General features: G+C 42.4%; 2 protein-coding genes across 14 annotated transcripts in view; one reads left to right on the top strand and one right to left on the bottom strand.

The window, feature by feature from the left end:
- STARD13 (StAR related lipid transfer domain containing 13) overlaps positions 1-17435 on the top strand; it is a 294723-nt gene extending 277288 nt beyond the window's left edge. For all 13 annotated transcript variants that reach the window (XM_084506706.1, XM_084506700.1, XM_084506705.1 and 10 more), the window contains 7 exons: positions 1538-1736; positions 4828-5035; positions 5898-6012; positions 6789-7010; positions 9158-9375; positions 13940-14116; positions 14497-17435. In XM_084506706.1, coding sequence (XP_084362832.1) covers positions 1538-1736; positions 4828-5035; positions 5898-6012; positions 6789-7010; positions 9158-9375; positions 13940-14116; positions 14497-14614 — 1257 coding nt within the window. In that variant the 3' untranslated portion in view covers positions 14615-17435. The remainder of the gene's footprint in view (positions 1-1537; positions 1737-4827; positions 5036-5897; positions 6013-6788; positions 7011-9157; positions 9376-13939; positions 14117-14496) is intronic.
- Positions 16482-20008, bottom strand: part of KL (klotho) — a 57564-nt gene continuing 54037 nt past the window's right edge. Inside the window, exon 8 of the mRNA XM_084506713.1 lies at positions 16482-18804. The gene's annotated coding sequence lies outside the window, so the exon portion shown is untranslated. The remainder of the gene's footprint in view (positions 18805-20008) is intronic.

Genomic DNA, 20008 nt, shown 5'->3' with positions numbered 1-20008 from the left:
GTGCTGGTGAGATCTGATGTCTGACCTCTCACATCAGACTTAGCTGGAAGTTTTTAAAAGATTCTTTATACCAGCAAGGACTCTTTCCATCAAAATCAGTGAACTGAGCTTTTGCTCTCACCATTTATCTACCACATACCAAAACTGTATTATTTGAATAGAATTAGCATGTGTCCTTCTGTGTCTTCAGCACACATTTCTAAGAGGAAAAGGGATTTGAAAGGAAGAAGGGAAAGGGACGAATTAAAAGAGACAGATGCTCTTTCTTGTATTTCTTGTATTCTTTTGTCAAAACTAAGGAGAGCTTCACCTGTGAAGAGAAATACAATATGCCAGCATGTACAAAGGGCAAGTTCCACTTCTGTAATTCCTAAATATGAATAATAACAAGTCATAGAAGAGAAGCAGCTCACTGCCACTGCTTGCAGTCTGGCATAGGAGCTCATCTCTGTATAGACAAATACATCCCCTCCCAGAGCTGCATAGTATGCGATTCATGTTATCTCTGTTACTAATGGACGAGTTAACAAAAGTCCTAAATATCTTACAATTGAAATGTTCTAGAGAGGCAGCTCAGGATGAAGGGCACATTTCGCTGCCTTTACACTTTTTTCTTGGTGTGCAGAAGGATGAAGAGCAAGACAGTGGACACTGAAATGTGCCTTTTTATAGATCTTTCTCAACAGTTCACCTTTTCCCCTGCAAAACTGTGGGCAAACAGTGCTAACATTTCCCAAATGAAAGCCTGGAAACTCACTTGGGAATAGATAATGTGGTTGAGGCTCAGGAATTCACCCCAGGGGAATTCCATTTGTGAGAACTTCTGTGGCAGGGCAGCACTGCTGTGAAGACACTCACAGGCCTCATTTTAAGAATTACCACTTCCTCTAGAATTGAAAGCAAACAAGATAAAAAAGTATCTTAGTGACACTGCACAAATAATCCCTCTGCGGCCTCTGCTTTCAAACTGGGGTTTACAGTGGAATCTGAGGGAAGCAGGGAGCAGGAAGGGGAAAAAATAGATTTGGTCTTGATTTGAAAGCTCTACCAGGACGTACTAATCTTTTGCCACAGCATTTATTACTTAGTCGAGCATAATGTTTTCTTGTTAGTCTTCAAAATATATACCCAAATAAACATGAGGAACCAGATTCTCAGCTGGAGTAAATCAGCAGACAGTCACCGAAGCCAAGCAAGCCACACTGATTTATATCAACTAAGCATCTTGCTTATACTGTTCAAGCAGCAGCATAGTAACCACATGCACTCTGAACTCTCCGTCTACCATCTGATGAAGAGTTGCAGCGTGATTAACTCTTACTGCCCCACCATCAGTTGTATACAAGACTGTAGGCAAGTCACGGCTGTGACATTTGCATGAGTTCCTCTTGCCCTTGCCTAGAAGTAAAATAAGCAAACATAGCTTTGGTCATAATCAAAACCTCCTGTAAAACGTGTTTTTGTTTTTGTTTTTTTTTCACATATATATTGTAAGTAACATTGTATTTTTACCCAAATCCACATGGCACCTTTCTAGGTGGGTCTGTTTCGAAAATCTGGAGTGAAGTCCCGAATCCAGGCCCTGCGTCAAATGAATGAGAGCTCCCCAGAAAATGTCAGCTATGAAGACCAGTCAGCATATGATGTGGCAGACATGGTAAAGCAATTTTTCCGGGACTTGCCAGAACCTCTCCTCACAAGTAAACTGGGAGAGACTTTTCTACACATCTACCAATGTGAGTTGCAGTACTTTTATTCCTATAAACAACTCAAAGTTATTATAAATTACATAATATTATAAATTATATAATCATAAATTGTAAAAAATTTTGATGTGTTAACACTGAGTGAGGTTCTTCCTGATCACCTCCAAGATGTATAAAAGAACCTCTCTGTGCTCCACATCTATAGCTGAGAGATTTTCAGAACTGCCTACAGGCTTCAGCATTAAAATACTAGGAACTTTAATGCAAAGACAGTGTTCAAATCTTAAGAAGCTTTGAAAATATCAACCTTACAATCAGAAAGATGCCAAAAGGACAGACAGGCCATAGATATAAGAAGTGTGAATAGACTCCCATTTTTGTCACACTTCTTTAAATTGTGAGCCCATTTCATGTAGACCTCTAAATACAAGTGAGTCTTTCCAACAAGAAGAGGTACTTGACCATGAGAACATGCAGCTGTGCAGTCCTCTTCATTGCTGTGACTTGATTATTTGCCTTTTAATTATAGTCAATAAAATGTACATGGAAGCAGCAAGCTACCTTCATTTACATCCTCAGCTTTTATGTAAAGATATCATAGAGAAAGCAAAAAGCCAAGGATTTCTTCTTTTCATCTCAGCATAAGCAGTCTTCAGCAAAACCTGAGACTCAAACACATCAGAATGGTGAGAATCCATGTTAATCAGGAAACGACTGTGTATCTCTTGTCCAAACTGAGAAGTAAACAATGAAGAAAACACTGAAAAGCCAAAGGAATTAGAGATTTCCTGAGAATGTCCATTATGAAGGCCTATCAGTCATTACTCTGGGAGATACAAACAGGCCTACGCAGCCAGCCTAAGCCAAATAATTTGAAGTGCTAAAGAGATGTCTACTCTTTTCACTTGCAGATGTTTCAGCTGCTGTAACAATAGAAAGACATTTTAAACACTGTATTGTCCCAAGCTAAAGTATCTAAGTTACTTTTGTGCTTCCCTCTACTGTTAGAGCTGTCTGTGGTGCATAGTCACTAATTAATTTAACACCATGGTGTCTTTAAGCTGGTAGAGACGTGCTGAGATCCTGCATGTGTGAGAGAGCACTGCAAATAGATTCAGTGGATTTTGTCATATGGAATGTTGTGGGACACACGTGACCTGAAATAGTTGGTGTCCAGTCTTGGAGCATCATTTTGCCCTCTTATTTCCTGCTCACAGGTTGCAGGACATGTCTGCCTGCACATACATCAGTGAGCTTTTTCAGACAAGCAACAGAAAACCTTGGTGCTCACAAAATGGCAATCACAATCGTTTCCATCAGTGAAGTGGCCAAGGAGAAGATTATCAGCTAGAAGGACATGTTCTACATGTCCTTGGAAACGAACCACCTTTAAACTATTGTGTGACAAAAATTGGAAGAGTCCTATCTTGGCATAAGAGTGATGCAGAAATATGGCAGATCTCGATGCCATCAGTGTTATTGGGTCCGTAGGAATCCCCATTTCCAAGTCCAGAGCCTGCCATTAGGATTCACAATGGCCAAGAGGCTGAACAGTGCAACATTGCTACCAGCCAACAAAAAATGCTGGAAAAAGGCGCCTGGACTGACTCTGTGACCCTCTGTGGAGTTGCAGTGGGAAGTCTGAAGAAGTCTTTTTACACTAGTGGGAGTAAAAAGAAAGGCTGGGAAAGATATTCTTGAACTGCAGAAGTGCTTAAAAGGATATTCGGAAATATTTGATCATGGGTCTGTTTAGAACAAGGTGGAAAAAGGAAAAAGTGGGCTTTTGTAGACACTGGAGAACAATGTTTGGATTAAAAACAAGTAGCAGTGTTTGTTTCCACTTGGACAACAACAAATATGTTTTTCTGTTTTAGATGGTACTGACAGAAGAATGTTGAAAATTACTGGGATACCAATTGTATTTCATAATGTCTGCAATTAAATAAGTCTGTAGCTGGGACTTTTTCTTCCCATTCATCCTGTTTAACAAATTATTAATGTGAGGTTAGAATGGATTTTTTCCTCTCTTAGTTTGTTGGCAAGGGATTTCTGATTTTCTGGGAGTTAGTGAACATCTTTTTCAGATATCCAGGACTTTTTTCATATACCCCAAATGGTTTGATTTCCTGTAAAACAGAGGAGTGGGGATGAGAAGATTAGTGTTGTAGTCTATGTGGCTTAGCACTGATGAAACTTTCTCCATTTTCCTAAAACCCTCCACTGCCTATTGTTTACAAACCTGTGGCTTGAAAGGTTGGCCAGTCTTCTCTATGTATGAGACCTGCCAGCACAGCAGGACAGATGGATGAGTACCAGGAGGGTATGTGGGATGAAGAAAAGTTCCGTAGATTTAGCAAAGGCTCCTCTGACTTCTCAGAAAGACCTGGCCTTGCCGCTTCTTGAAAATCAAAAGCATTGCACTGTGTTCATTTTGTCACTCACGTTTAAAAGCTTTTAAAATAAAGTGCTTGTGCAAGGCTAACAGGCAGAGCTTAAAAGCTGGCTGTTCCCTGTACTGTAATTCTGCTTTTGTTGTTCTTCTCTTTATTATATTGAGTGTATGTAATACCCAGAGGAGGGCTCCAAATCCAAACTGAGAAAACGTATGGTAGTTTTAGACATGAATCTGTCTGAGATGCTATTTAAGCATATCCATTACTGCTTTCACAAAAGTGTCTTACAGCTTAGGGCACAAGCGTAAGTATTTTCCTGAAGCTTCTCTAAGACTTGTGAACTGTCTTCCCAAGGGACAAAATAAACTGGAAAAGTAACAATTAAAGATATGAGTAGGTGCTCCTTTCACAAATTTTAAATGAAGTTCAGACTTTTCTTGTGAAACACCTTTTGAAACAAACAGAGGAATGCCATCAGCTGGCTAGGCAAGCTGTGTGTGATGGAAGAGCAGACATCACAGCCTTCAGCCAGCTGGTCTTCGCCCCTTCATCCCGTCATCTGCCCCTTCAGAAAGCCATTCCCAAAGTGTGAATTCTTGTTAACAGGATAGAGTTAACACAGTAATCTCGGTGTTAGATAGAGTCAACACAATTAATCGGTTGTCTTCCAGGCTCCGTATTTGATCCTGCAATTAACCCTGCTGAATGTTGTTGCTTTTCCACAGACGTCCCCAAGGAGCAGAGGCTGCAGGCGGTGCAGGCGGCCATCATGCTGATGTCAGACGAGAACCGGGAGGTTTTGCAGACCCTGCTGTGCTTCCTGAGCGATGTCACCTCTGTGGAGGAGAATCAGATGACTCCTATGAACATAGCTGTTTGTCTGGCCCCTTCCCTCTTCCATCTCAACATAGTGAAGAAGGAAAGCTCTCCAAGGTAAGTTTCTTCTTAGCACTATAAATAGGCACGTCCTTAACACAAGAGGATGCTTTCAGTGTTTCTAAAGGCCTACAGGGTAACATTTTCCCAAGTGTCTGCTTTCCACGACACGATACGCAGGGCATGGCTTCAGCAAGAGGAAAAAGCCGATACTGCAGAGCCAGCAGCACACTTGCATATGCACAGAAGGTGTTTTCGCAAGCCCAGCAGGGTGTTTCTGTCTGTGCAGTGTGAATATGCAAGTGCTGGCTTTTCATGCAAAATTTCAATGACACACTAGTGAGTTTTGCATAAGTAATGTTGGCTTCTGAGAAGGAAAAGGGGCCGATTTTGCTCCAGTTGAAGTCAAGGACTGACCATGTTTTGCACAGTTTTCACATGTCCTTTTTCAGTGAATGGTACAAGGTGTAAAGCCGTATCCTTGATAGAGCCAGTGGGTGTTTGCAGAAATGAAGCGCGACGCTTGTTAAGGGGACACCAGGCACAGGCAGGACAAGTGTGGGACTGTAGAACAGGAAATCCTGTTCCCACTTGTATCACTGAGTTTATTTCAGGCCGTGTTAAGGTGATCTGTAACATGATGAGTGTAGCTTAAGCAGGGCATAGGCCCCACTAAACATAAGCGGCCCCAGCTTGATGTCCCTTCTGAGATTTTTTCCAGCTTTTACCTTTGCTGCAGTAATATTTTAGATAAACATTTCTCTTTTAAAAAAGGCCCAATGGTCTGAACAATCTTTGTGATAAACACAAGTTAAAGATAGACATTTCACTCTGGTGTTAAGAACATCCTGCAGCTATGTTTGCTTTTGTATTAAAAAGATTCAGCTCTTTTTACCTGAGACACTGAATTCAATTACAGAGTAATACAGAAAAAATATGCAACAGGGAAGCCAGATCAGAAGGACCTCAGTGAAAACCTGGCAGCTACTCAGGGACTTGCTCACATGATAATGGAATGCAACAAACTTTTTGAGGTGAGTGAGAGACTCAAACAGCATTATTCATGGACACATAATGCAGTACCCTTTGAAGTATTTATGTTCATGCTTACATTTTCTATCTGCTATTAGCACGGAGATTGATGGTGCTTCACTTATTTGTAAACCTGCTCCATCTAAAATTTATTTATCTCATTTCTTTATGACTGTTCCCTACTAGCAGTTGAAGGTGCAACTATTAAAAATGCAGAATAATTATCTGTGACAGTTTTCAACCCAAATTACAGGATTAGGAAATTTTAGTTTAATTAAAATCAAAATCTGCTGTTTTAACATTTCATTTTATTATAAAGCTTGTAGTGCCTCAATTAAGACTAATCCATCTCAAGAAGAATAGCTGATACATTTTTTTGTGTGTTATGCAATAAAGTTAAAATCACGCAGGGAGATGCAGCCATTCCTTGAGCTACTTTCACTGCAGGTATAGGAGAGGTAATGCTTATAACTCCCTTCCCCAAGAGCACAAAGCAGCATTTCTAGGGGAGTGATGCAGTTGTATTGACATAGAGTTGATCAGTCTAATGTGGTTCTGCCTGAGTAGTGCTATTCTGCCCCATTGACTGTTCCATTATATTGCCTTGATTTCTCAGCTTGTGTAATAAGAAAAGGCAGAAATAGGTAACCATTTCCCTGATTGTCGGCTTGTTGCAATTGGATGCTAAGTGGTCCATCAGCCTAGAAAGCACTGCTTTAAGGAAAAGTTCTCAGCAGGAGTTTTTCCCTGTGTGCTTTTTCCCACTTTCGTGGCGCAGGTCCCACATGAGATGGTAACCCAGTCCCGAAACTCCTACATTGATGCAGAAGTGCATTCTCCCACCCTGGATGAACTTGGGAAGCAAGTAGATGAGGAAGGAGGGAGCTACCAGACATACCTTGAAAGTCTCATGCAGAATCTCCAGAAAGAAGCAAAAGAGAAATTCAAAGGATGGGTCACTTGTTCCAGTATGGAGAACACAGAACTCGCCTACAAAAAGGTAATTTGTGGAGACACGGAAGAGGCAGTAAACAAACAAAAGTGAAATACATCCTACCTGTGTGACCCACCGGCTTGTTGCATGACTTAAACCTTCTGTCTGCTGACGCAGCTGATTTTTTAAAAGACCACTAAAACCCATTAAAGTGTAATGTAATAGTGATCCAAGTGGGAGATACCAGGACGAGGCACACAAAACAATCTAAGGTCTCAGAAAAAGGGATGAAGTGATACAGCCAACAATGCAATTGGAGAGGGGGCTGGGAGTTAACATATAACATTACTGGGATAAGATTTTGACTGGAAGAGACAATTTCTGACTGTTGCCTGTTCTTTGCCAGCAGTTCAGAACACACAGTCAGAAGAAAGGTATTAAAAATCTCTTCAGGTTGCATATCGTCTTGTTCTTGTTTCCTGTGCATTTTTGATAACTGCAACCTTTATTGAAATTTCTCAAGCTGCTCCAGTCTCGGTCACTCCTGCAGGGAAAGCCAGATGGCTGCAGACAGAAGGTGCTGCAGGGTCCCTGCAGGCAGTGGGAGGCCAGGAGTGCTCAGCCTGGAGAAGAGGCGGCTCAGGGGGATCTCCTCCATGCCCCTAAATCCCTGAAGGGAGGGTGCAGAGAGGCCGGAGCCAGGCTCTGCTCAGTGGTGCCCAGTGCCAGGACAGGAGGCCATGGGCACAGCCGGGCACCCAGGAGGCTCCCTCTGAGCACCAGGCAGCACTGCTGTGCTGGGCGGGTGACGGAGCCCTGGCACAGGCTGCCCAGAGAGGCTGTGGGGTCTCCTCCTTGGGGAGCTCCAAAAGCCGCCTGGACGTGGGCCTGGGCAGCCTGCTCTGAGTGTTCCTGCTTGGGCAGGGGGGGCACCAGGGGCCTCCAGCGGGCCCTGCCAGCCTCAGCCCTTCTGTGGCTCTGTGATTCTGTGAAAGCCACTGGAAGGGGTGTGGGATCTGGGTGTTAAGGGGACAGGAGGCATCATTTCCCCTGTTAAGTGCAATTCCTCTGTTAGGACAAAGAAATACAATTCTGATTTATAGTCAGCTTCTGTGTATGACTCCTCCAGGAAGGCACTGCAGGAGGTTGAGGAGGCAGGGCTTAGGTGGGAGTAGGATGTGGGAATGGGGAGGGAGTGAATGGGGCATGAGCGTGGAGTCAAGCACATGGGAGACTATAGAGGAGACTGGGAGTATCCTAGGTCTGGGGCAAAAAGACAGGAGAAATGACAGCTATTGGGAGGAGGAGTTATAACAACATAACATAATTTAAAATAGGATATGTGGCAGCTGGGATACTGGAGACACAATCCTGTGTCTGTGAGAGGTGCTGGGGGGTTCTGAAGCACTTGAATTCGTATGTGAAGATGCAAGGAAAGCAGGGCTTGCAAGATCCAGATAATTTGTTTGCTGCCTGAAAGACAACAACCCTGAAATTATGCAGAAATGTACGTGTGTAATTTAAGGTACTCATCTTACACATAACCCAGCACTTTCCACTCCCCTTACTGCATGCTGTAGAGGTGTAACAGGAGCCATGAGCTAGTAAGATCTGGCAAAGAGTTCGTGTGTTTCTTCTTGGAAAGGTGCTTTCCCAATACATCCCTTGCAGCTATTTTGAGGAGGAAACATCTGTGTCTCTGACACAGAAGTGAATCAACATGTTTTCTTCTCCTTCAAGTTCCGTTCTTCCACTAATTAGCCAGGCAGGCTGGCCCTCAGTCCCAGCCACTGCCCAAGGTGGTGGCTTCGTTTCAGACCAGTGTTTCAGTCTGTCCTTTCATCTGTTTTCAGTCCTACACGCACATATTCGTTGCACTTCGGATGCTTGAGGTTGAAACAGCATCTGTCACACCACAGATAGTACAGCAGCTCTGCTGGCACAATGAGAACTGGTCCAGATACACATGGCTGTGAGAGCAGAAGTATGGTTATCACTTCAGTTTTCCATCCGGGACTAGCGTGCAGATGTTTTCACATGCAGAAGAGGATCAGCAATAGCAATAATAGCGATGATTAGCAGGGAAATTTGCATGCTCTTAAGCTTCATCTTAAGCTCAAGTAGGATACCCATATAAAGATTTTGTCCCGTTACTCTGTGCTGAATATTTACATATAAATTATGGGGTTTTATGCTCTGTTGCTTTACTCCAGGTTGGGGATGGGAACCCCCTGAGGCTTTGGAAGGCGTCAGTGGAAGTGGAGGCCCCCCCGTCAGTTGTCCTGAACCGAGTGCTGAGAGAACGGCACCTCTGGGATGAGGACTTCTTGCAGTGGAAGGTGGTTGAGAGCCTCGACAAACAGACAGAAGTTTACCAGTACGTTTTGAACAGCATGGCTCCTCATCCTGTCCGGGATTTTGTTGTCCTAAGGTAAGCTAAGGGCAGTTCTCCAGTAGCTTTGCTTCCTGCACTGTGGACAAGGAAGATCTGTTCTTATCTCACCTCAGCCTTAGCATCTGTAAATTGTGCGTTGAGAACTCTACTTCTGGGCAGCAGCATTTATTTGAAATTAAAATTGTACACCTAGTGCATGGTGACCTTTTCTCTGATGTAATTTGAGCAGCACATACTCCTGAGGCCATAAATATCATTTATTCCTTAGAACAGATGCCTGATAATAGCTGCTGTTCTCTTAGCTTTGTTTGTTGTCAAAACAGTGCAAACAGAACCCAATTGTTTTTTACCCTGCTTCTGCTGTTCTCTGGAGAGTGTTTGATGTTTAAGAGCCAAATGTTCAGTGAAGAAGATAGCGATGCTTTTAAGTAGAGCTTCTTATATGGTCCCTATATAAGTTATTTTAGATTTGAGGTTGAAGACTTTGTAGACCAAGAAATGGTAACCCATAAAAATCACAGTGTGGAAATGAACAGAAGGAGGTAGTAGATTTGTGTTCTGAGCCTTTGAGATCTCTCAAAGAAAAGTATCACAATATATCAATATTCCAAATTCAGACCCAGTTCTGCCCCTATGTGCACATACTGAGCAGACAAAAAAAATTCCTCTCATGTACATCCTGCCTTTGAAATCCTGGCCCCTTGCTTGCTAGGGGCTATTGTGGAGCTGCTGACATATTTCACTTGCAGGGTCAGTCCTACGGTTACTTATTTCAGGATAATTTTGTGCGTTCCCATTCTTGGTCACTGCTTTCTTTGACTGAAATGATTTGCCAGACAAATACTAAGCAGTTTTGACAATGGAAATAGTCCAGTGAGTCAGAATTACATTAGAGGGAACAAAGATTGAAGGAAAAAGATGAACCCAATAAAATATAATTTCAATAGTACATCCCTTTTATGAACTTCAGCATTCTCTTCAAGAATGATGACATGCAGATATTGTTGGAATAAGGGAAGAATTATTGGAACTCTTAGATGAAGATTTTTTAAAAAATTCTATAAGTCTTCACAATGTGAAAACTAGTCTTTCTATTGCTCTATCTCTTCTGCCTTCCTACAGAATATTGGGCTACATTAATTTTATAATTAATTTTCTTAAATAATATTATCAATTTGTACAAGTGATAAATTTGGCCCTCTGCGCAGCACCCAGAAGATTGTCTGGGAGCGGCAGGGAGGTTTTGATGACCATAATTCTGTCCTCTTATTTGCCACTTAATTCACTATTAGGTTTCATGGTGTTTTATGTTCTTTAAAGACCTGCTGTGCAGTCGTATCAGTTAAAGGAAAATCTTGCCATCAAGTCCTCATTCTTTTCACTAACCCAGGCAGAATGACCCCCAAGGACTGAAATATATATCATAAAACAGAATCCTGGTGGGTTTTTAAGGGCTGGAAACAGCCGTCAGGCAGATCTGACAGTTTCTGTTGTTTATCTCTTTTGATTTATATCATTATGTCTAGAACAAGGTTAGCCGGTGATATCGCGGTCAATTTGATACATTATGATTGGTGGGATGCGCACAGTGAAATTATAATTCACCTCTGGGGACATGAATACGTGTATTTTAAAGGACTGCCTTCTCCCCTTCCCAGTCAAACTGGTGGTTGTGAAAAGATAGAAATGTAGTTCTTTGGTTTCTAATTCAGCAGTCATAATGAGAAGACTGGGCTCCCTTGAGGAGACTATAAGGGTAAAAGTACAGGGCCAGTGTTTCATATACCTGGGATCTGAAGCAGCTCTCCGCTGCCCTGCACGTACATCACTTTTCATTAAAGGTTCCTCAGGTGTTTAGTGTTAGTTAAGCATTACAGCACACCTGTGTGTTAGGTGTTGTACCCATTTTTATTACCATAAAATATTTATAGGGAAGTACAGCGACCAGCGTAAAACCATATAACCAAGAGTAGGAAGTCTTCTTAAATCTCACATCTTTTTCTACTTCAGAAATGGTGCAACTAAGTGTCATGTAGTTACCAAAATAATGTGGTCGCAGCTAAGCACAGTGCAGGCAGTGGCTCAGCATCTCACTAGAGATGTCTCTCCATGTGCTGCACCTCCTAAGATAGCTCATCATTTTTATTAAGGCACATACACATGCAAAACCCTCTGAAATCAGTCTCTTCCTACATTTTCTTGAATAACAGCTCAATTTCATATAAAAAATGCAGAATGGTAAAGCATCTGCTGAAGAACAAATTTCATCAGTCCTTAAAAGCAGCTTACCTGCTTCCCAAGGTGCCATAATCCCTATCTCAGACAGTCCATGGCAAGATGATGCACATCATACAGTACAGTGGAAATTTCTTATTTCTTCCTACAGCATGGGAAAAGAATATAATCTTGTGAGATCCCAGGCAGACGAGAAAGATGTGAGATACCAGAAAATGGAGAGAATGCTAGCAGAACAGGAAAAATATGTTAAGTATTAAAGTCTAGATCTCTTGAACCTGTGAAAAACATCTGTACAGTCTGTCAGAGAGGCTAGAAACCTGGGAGAGGAAAAAAATGAAACAAGTGACAGTGCTCAAAATAAAAATACGTCTTAACAGGCCAGCCCAAAACCTGACTGCTTGAGGAAAGAAACACACTGGTAATAAGGAAACAACTACCTATAATTGGCTGACAAATGCAGTGACATGTTCATGAAATTTTACAGTTATAGTACTTTTTCCTGTGTAAAATTTCCTCGGTAGTTGTGTAAAGTTGGTGAAAGAAAATGTGCTTCTGTGCTCCAGAAAATGCCCCTTTCCTCCTGTAATGGAAGAGAGCATTCAGCACAGATCCTGGAAGGAGGGGTAGAAAAATACCATTTTTTCAGGGCCTGCAAAAATGTGTTGGTTCTTGCTGTGTGGCATTGGAAAGGAGAAGCTTTCCAACGAGATGTCTCTTTTTGGAGTAACAGTGAGGAGGAGGGAAGCAAATGGATGATGCCTTTGGGTGTGCCTGGGTGATCCGTCCCTCTCTATGGGGTAGTTGGCAAGGATTTGGGTTCAGATGTTTGCTTCATAGCAAACCAAAGTCTACCTAAGGAAAGGAAGCGTCAACTTCGCTGTCATTCCCAAGCAAGTTAACATGAAATTTCAGCCTTTGGCTGGTTCAACAAATTAGCCATGTTAAGAATATTTTGCCAGTGCTGCTCAGAGTGTGCAGAGGCAAATGACGACCATGTAATTGTCATCAGCCACCTCGGGAGACTTTCTTCAGCTGCTGTGCATCAGTGGATATTAGCAGCAGAACATCCTGCTAAAATGTGCTGCCTTTATACTTATCATCACCAAGAGTATTGCACGTTAGCGCCATTGATTGAATAAATGCACATCATTAAATTTGGATGTCCTCAAAACATGTCCTAGGAGTTTCAGGAGACAGTGTTGGTAGCAGTGAGGATTTCTGCTGTGCTAAACTGTATTTGCTGCTCTATGACAGTCTGCATGGGTGCATTGCAACATTTCAGCCTTTGCTGGATGGCTTGTGCTCACTTTATGGCCTTCCCAAAACTTAGGAAAATGGGCTATTTCCTACCCAAATGCCAATAACGTTGATGGAGTGGTGCTGTATCCCAGCCACTGCTGTGCTGCACGTCATATGAATTTCCAGTCCTGCAGTAATTCAATTTTTTTGGAATCAGAGTGGATTAACATTTAGCAAGTCGGATGTATGGGCAGAGTGACTGCCTGTCCATCTGCAGAAGGCAAAAGGCTGTGTCATGCCCTCTAACACATGATGGTTACAAAATCCTTGTGAGGACAAGCACAATTTCTCCACCTGGAGCCAGCAGCAATGTCAGTGAGTGGCTGTTCCACATCAGGCTCGGATTCACAGCTTGGTGACGGGCAGCAGAATCAGGTGCACATCGCCTTTCAGGAAAACAATGTAAATAGCACTGATTGCAAGACCCCTCACTTAGTCATCTCAGCAGGTGGCCGTTTGGGGGGTTGATTTGCCTACTCCTGTACCAAAGTATCCTAACCTCTGAGCATTTCTCATTAAAATTATGGTACCCACCATTAAAATTAATACATTTCCAGGAGGGAAATCTAACAACTGAGCTTGATAGATGTCTGTGGCCTGTCTTGAGCAACAATCCTAACAAACTTGGTACACAAAACTCCTCCAGGGACACCTAGGACATCACAGGCATCATCTCCATAAGCAAAGTCAGTTAACGTGCCTCTGAGAACTGCTCAGTTTCCCACCTTGTGGGAAAATGTACACGTCATGTGGGTTTCATGGCTACCTATCTCTGAAAATTGCCCACCTCAGACTTGTCCAATCTACACCATGTTCTTGTGCCAGCACTGTATTTTAGCTTAAATATGTCCCTTCTCCCACTATTGTGTTTTCCCCTGCTTGTATTTATATATACATATTTATATATATTTATATAATAGTCCCTCATTGGTCTTCTGAGACATGGCTCTTTGGCCTTACAGGGACAAGCAGAAAAACAAACTGTAACTTTAATTCAGGTTCTTGCTTGTGTGCCCAAAAGCCTACTTACTAAAGCAATTTCATCCTGAATGTGTTGCTGCAGGACATGGAGGACAGATTTGCCAAAGGGAATGTGCATGCTGGTTGCCATCTCTGTGGAGCACGAAGAGGCTCCTCCTATGGGGGCTGTGCGAGCCATCGTGATGGACTCTCAGTACTTGATAGAGCCATGTGGCTCAGGAAAAGCCAGGCTGACCCATATCTGCAGGATTGACCTGAAGTAAGTATCCTGCCTGCAAAAAGCAGATGTCCATTCAGCAGGGCAAAAAAAACACCAGCTCAAAGAGGGGAGGTGCAGGGAACAGAGGGCATGGTTAACATAGCTTTGCTGCTTTGGAGTCCTCTTGTGGTCTTTTGTGTCCACCAAGCTCATTTCTGTGTTCAGCATCTACTGTCGTTATAATGTGATCATAGAAATAAAATCTGGTTGTTTGATTACTGCAAAGGAGCACTGCAGAGTATGTTTACAATGACAAGTATTCATATTCCCCAACAACACCACAGGCAGCAGGGAGTAGGGGGCATGGCAAGCCCATTCCTGTGGAGCATAGTTCGTGAGTATTTGAATTTCTCAATAACTGTGTCTTTCCATTTCTTCAGAGGACATTCCCCAGAGTGGTACAACAAAGGCTTTGGACATCTGTGTGCAGCAGAAGTTGCCAGGATCAGAAACTCATTTCAGCCTCTGATTGCCGAGGGACCAGAAACAAAAATCTGAGGAAGTGTTCCTGTAAATGTGGACGTGTAAATCAGGGTATGGCCAGAGAACAGGAAGACAGAAAGCAAAGACCTTATTTAAGTTACAGAAGGCTGACCAGACCTGGGTCTGTACAAAGGAGAAAAAGGAATTTTATAGGAAAGTTCTTTTATTCTGGAGACTTCACCTCCCACATCCCTTCTGTATTAATTTCAGTTATTGAAGTAGATCTTTCCTCAAAGAGCTTTTATCTTTATTACTTTGAAATCAGACTATTGCCATTACTTGTGTGTTACATAACTCTGGTATTTAAAGGCTTCTGAGAAGCATATTTTAATTGTAAATAAATTATGTACAGTATGTATATATTTATCTATATTATATCTATATATAAGTATATGTATAAATTAATTATTTTGTATATAACTCAGTGCTTTGTAGAGGAAATCACTTGCATCAGTTGGACCTTAAATGAATCCATCACTTGTTTCTTAGTGTGTCACTGCTACATAAGCTGTTTGCTATTATCACAGGGCTACCAGACATAATCCGTGTGATAACAGAAGCGTCTGTTCTCGAATTTGTTTTGTGTTTGTGTGCTACGAGAAGGTACCTAGAAATAGATGTAGGAGGAATTAAAAGAGCTAAGGAGGAGAGAGGTTGTTGTATGTTTAAAAATAATGAGGAGAGGATCCGTTTCACCAAATAAAATATGTGGAAATGTAACTGAGATAGACATTTTGAAGGCTGTTTATATTCAGCTGCAGAAAGCCTGTGACTCTTAGCACAAGATATCATCGAAAACTTTCCTATTGCCTTAATTAATGGTGTATCTGCCACTAGAGAACCTCACTATTTGCAGTGTTCAAAGTATCTGCTTTTTCTTAAAAAGTACAAGATAATGCCATGTGTACTGAGGTGTCTGAAATCAGACTGCTAAGTTACTAAGCTGTAAATCTTTTGTTTAGCATTTTGTCTAGGCTCTGAGTAAGCGTTTCTGTCTTGTTCTTTCCTTCTTCCATAGAGACAGCTAATTATTAAGAAGCTCCAAAGCAGATTTTCCACATCCAATGGACACAAAGATGTGCAGATGAATAAATACCATGCCTTTTAATACTCATACTATAAAAGTAACTGAACTTTTTAAAGCTTTTAAACACATCTCAGAGATTTAAAAGATTAAATGCAGGATATGCTAGGGAAGATCGCTTTTATAGTAACAGCAAGCATTTTTGTATTATATTGCACTGATCTGCATGATCCTGCCTCTGTATGCATTGGTCGGAGCAGGATCAGCCCTGACTATGAGGAGTAGGAGCCATTTAAGCCTGTTATATCATTTCATTTTCAGGGACCTATTATTTTGCTAATGGAAGAATGCTTTAAAAGTAATAATAAGGATTTGTTGATGTTACCATTGAGGCAGGGTTCTCTTTTTTTTTTAACTAACCTAAGACCAAAAGTGATATTACATCTATGATTCAATAAGAATGTACAAGCCTGTTAATACTTTTCTTCATTAATCGCATGTGTTCACTTTGACTTTATTTATTGCTGCATAAACCAGCCAAGTCATTCATAGCCAGTGTTTTAGCTCAGTCCTTTCAACAAAATCCACTGAGAGTTAGTATGAGGTCAATTAAACGTGGGAGACATTTCCTACATATGAAGCTACAGTCTTGCACCCTGATCCAGTAAATGGTGAAGTCTTCCCGTGCAGTGGCTCTGCCAGTGCTTTGAATCTGCCCCGAGAAGAGGAGCTGTGGGTGGACTATTGCTGCTAAAGCACAGCCCAACGCACCATCGTGCACATACATGAGGGCTGTGCTGGTGGGGGAGACCCCATCATCTGAGGAAAAGAGCCCGTAGGAGCTTGGGGTAGACCGGGGCAGGGTGACCCAGGATGGTGCCATCGTAGAGCAGCAAGACCCTGAAAAAGTTACTGTCATCTCCCCCCTTGTGAGCTGCTCTTCTCTTTCTCTCTGTCTCACCTGTGTTTCGTTGTGCGACTCATAGGATCAGGGAGGCGGGTTGGCTGTGAGCTCCTGTGTTGAGTTTATGGCCAACATTAGATGCAACATACAACCATCGGGTGGTTTAAAGTATTAAGAGACAGTGAGTGCTCACACCCTGCATGTCCATAATGAGGTCTGGGTGCTCCCCAGGTGGCAGTCCACCACCACTGCCCATATCTCACCTTCCTGGGAGTGAACAGTGGCTCTCGGGGTGCCGGGTCAAGGCCAGTCCCCCACTGCCATTGGAACCACAATCCCAAGACGCTTCTTCCCAGTAATGCCTGTAGCCGTGGCAGCAGGCTTCATGACGGCTGTTTTCCAAAACAGGAGCAATTAGACCACTGCTGCTACATTAGTTTGCATAAATGAATACAATAGTGCCTCAGTATTAATGGACAGAGATTCTCTGGCATTGGGAATGGCAATTGTCTGACACTAAGCAATTTCTTAAGGAAATGAAGGGAAAACCCGGACAGTGGTTTTACCCTGTCTGAAAACTCAGCTGGAAGGGCCCCTCTGCCACCTGCTACAGTTAGCAAGGTAGGTTTGTCCTCCTACCATTGCAAAAGCTCTGTCGTGTGCTTCCAGCATCTCTAAGCCATGTATCAATGAAATACATTTTCATTAAAATGCGCATTATGCCATGTCTACCATTCAGCTACCACAGTATTTTTTATTGTTATGTTGCCATTGAGAATACATTATGATGATTACATTTTTAAATGTTATATTCATATCAATACCTCATATTTTTACCTCATCTGTTGGTATCAGTCATTAGTTGTAAATAAATAATTGCAGAGTTGAATAAATTTGCATACACTAAAGAATCAAATTTCCTTTATGTGTTTATTTCATCCGCTGGCTAAGGACCCAAACACGGTACACTTAAGCTGTTCCTTCCTTTATTACCACCTGCTGTACACTAATCTGATCTCATATGAGACTTCAATAACTGTTTTAGGCTCAAAATGATATTGTTATCTATTATGATTATCCTATATTGTCCCAAAGTATCCCAGAACTTCATGGCAAAGATATGTAAGGGGAAAGTACTTTCCAAAGAAGCCATTAGGCTGCCTAGAGAAAGGTAAACTCAAGCCTGCAACAGTACTTAGGCTCCTGACTCTCATGAATTCAGCCATCAATAATCAATAATTGGTGTCTAGGTTTATGAGAGTGACCGTGGAGCTGGGATGCTGAATGTTGGGTTCACGTTTTCTGACATTAGCTGTCTCAAATTCACCAAGCCGCTGCAAAAGAGAAAAAAAATGCAACAACAGAACAGTGATTCTTGTGGTTTGTCTTACATGTATCAACGGATGGAATTAATTTCCCTTCAGATGAGCCTGTATCTCTCCAACTCTCTATTGAATTATTGAAAGAAAAGGAGTCTCAGCAAACAGGATACAGAGGAGGAAGTCAGCAATGAGATCATCTAGGAGGGAATGTCTGTATGTACCACTGTTCAGGGAAAGCTAATTATTATAATTTGGACTGAAAGAAAGCACTTCTTTCCAGTTCTCTGCCATGATAGAGATAAGCAGCTGTGTAAGTCTTCTTTATTGCAAAAAAAATAAAGTACAGCATGTGATGTTCTCTCATTCCCAGCTCTCCTTCCATCCACCTGTAGTAATGTCAGGGTAAATAAACCATCCAAACCCTAACTGCACTGATGTTCAGCTCCTGGTGTGTGCAGCCTTTACAACATTGACTTCTCAGGCATCCATCCTCCTTATAACCTCTTGCAGAAGACAGAAACAAGGCGTACCTCTGTCTGACACACTTGCTCTGCAGAATCAGCATCAGCCTTGGAAGATCTTGGCATGCCTAAGAAACACTGCTCTTTGAAGCAGCAGGTAATTGTTAGAGAAGAGCACGGACTGAACATACCGAAATGACTGTGAGATGAAAATGTTGAAAGAAATACAGAAAAGACTGCTGGAGACTGAAAATCAAGTAGGAGAGGATGAAAAATGATACTGTCACTTTAGTTCAGTAGTGACATGGGAGAACCAGGGAGAGAATGCATATCTTGCAAGACAGAGAGCAGTACTTAAATGGCACGGACCACTCGTTCTTTAGCATGGATTTAGCATGGATTTAGCATGGGCTTGTCATATCCTCCTTGTCAGGTGTGGGACTGTTACAGCTGCACCAGGGCTTCATTGGGATGGGTGCTAGGCCAGGCAGATCCTGTTAAAATCTCATCACAGTGTGCCAGGACTGAGATACGAGACATCAAACCTCAGATTCAGAAAAAAGTGTGTGTTCAGACTTTGCTAAAATGTACAAATGTAAATTTTGAGGCATCTAGTTCCCATACACACAATATCATGGTCACCCAGCTACAGTATGTAGAAGCAAAGACTTTTGCCCAAAGACATAATGGATGCTGAGCAGATACACACAGCACTTTGCAGCTGTAGACTGTCCTGCTTCAGTGTGCAAGAAACTGAGCTCAGCAAACACACCGATGTTTGGAAACGAAGGGCTAACACTGAGCTGAGAGATGTCTGGGTCAACAAGTAAACAAGAGGGAAAACAAGTACGTTGCAGATAACCACTTGCCCATCTTTTTTAGGTTTCACGCACTTCCCAGATACCCTCCCTAATCCACAAAATACCCCAGACACCAGAAACTTTATGTTTCTAATGAAGGCATTTCTAGCATTTTTTTGTTATAAAAACATGGATTCTTACCTCCTTCCATCCCTTGATTCTGAACTGAAGATAACTAACCCTACAACTGACCTCTCGCCAGTAGTTATTTTCCTCTGTTCCCTTCTGCTGTCTGCGCCCAGCTCTAGAGCCCCATGTGCACCACAGCAGGCGAGATGAGGAGGCTAATGGTCTGCACACCATGGACTGCTCTTTACCTTGAGCAGAGACTTGAACCGCAGCGTGCATTTGGTTGGCACCAATTTGCAAGGAGACAGGATGGGGTCCAGGTTGTGACTGCACTTTAACGAGAAAATGCCTAGGTCTGCGGCAGCCTCTTCTGCGCCAGCAGGAAACCGCCCTGCTTGGAGAGAGCAGCTGCACGGAGCTTCGCTGACGCGCCAGCGAAAGGCTCACAGCTTATTTCTTAATCAAAATGCTCAGTTTTGCGAAAGGGCACTAGGGAAACTCAAGCTAAAACTGCACATTCTGCTCTTTCCTTCTCACCTGCTTGTAGCAGCTCTGAGACAGTCATGTGGCCGAAATACAGAGCCAGCACTTGCTACAGGGAGGATTTGCTACAGCTTGCAATTTATGGGTAAAAATGATCCACATGGCCATCTGCCCCTCCCCACACCATGCCTGGCCCTCTCCGGAGCCTTGCTGGAAGTACTCCTTTTGCTTGAGAGGCCGCCTATCGAGTTACTATTTATTTATTTTTTTAATTAAATGAATGTGG

This window comes from Aythya ferina (assembly GCF_964211825.1).
Source record: "Aythya ferina genome assembly, chromosome: 1".
NCBI lineage: Eukaryota > Metazoa > Chordata > Aves > Anseriformes > Anatidae > Aythya > Aythya ferina.
This window is presented reverse-complemented; position numbering and strand designations above follow the sequence as displayed.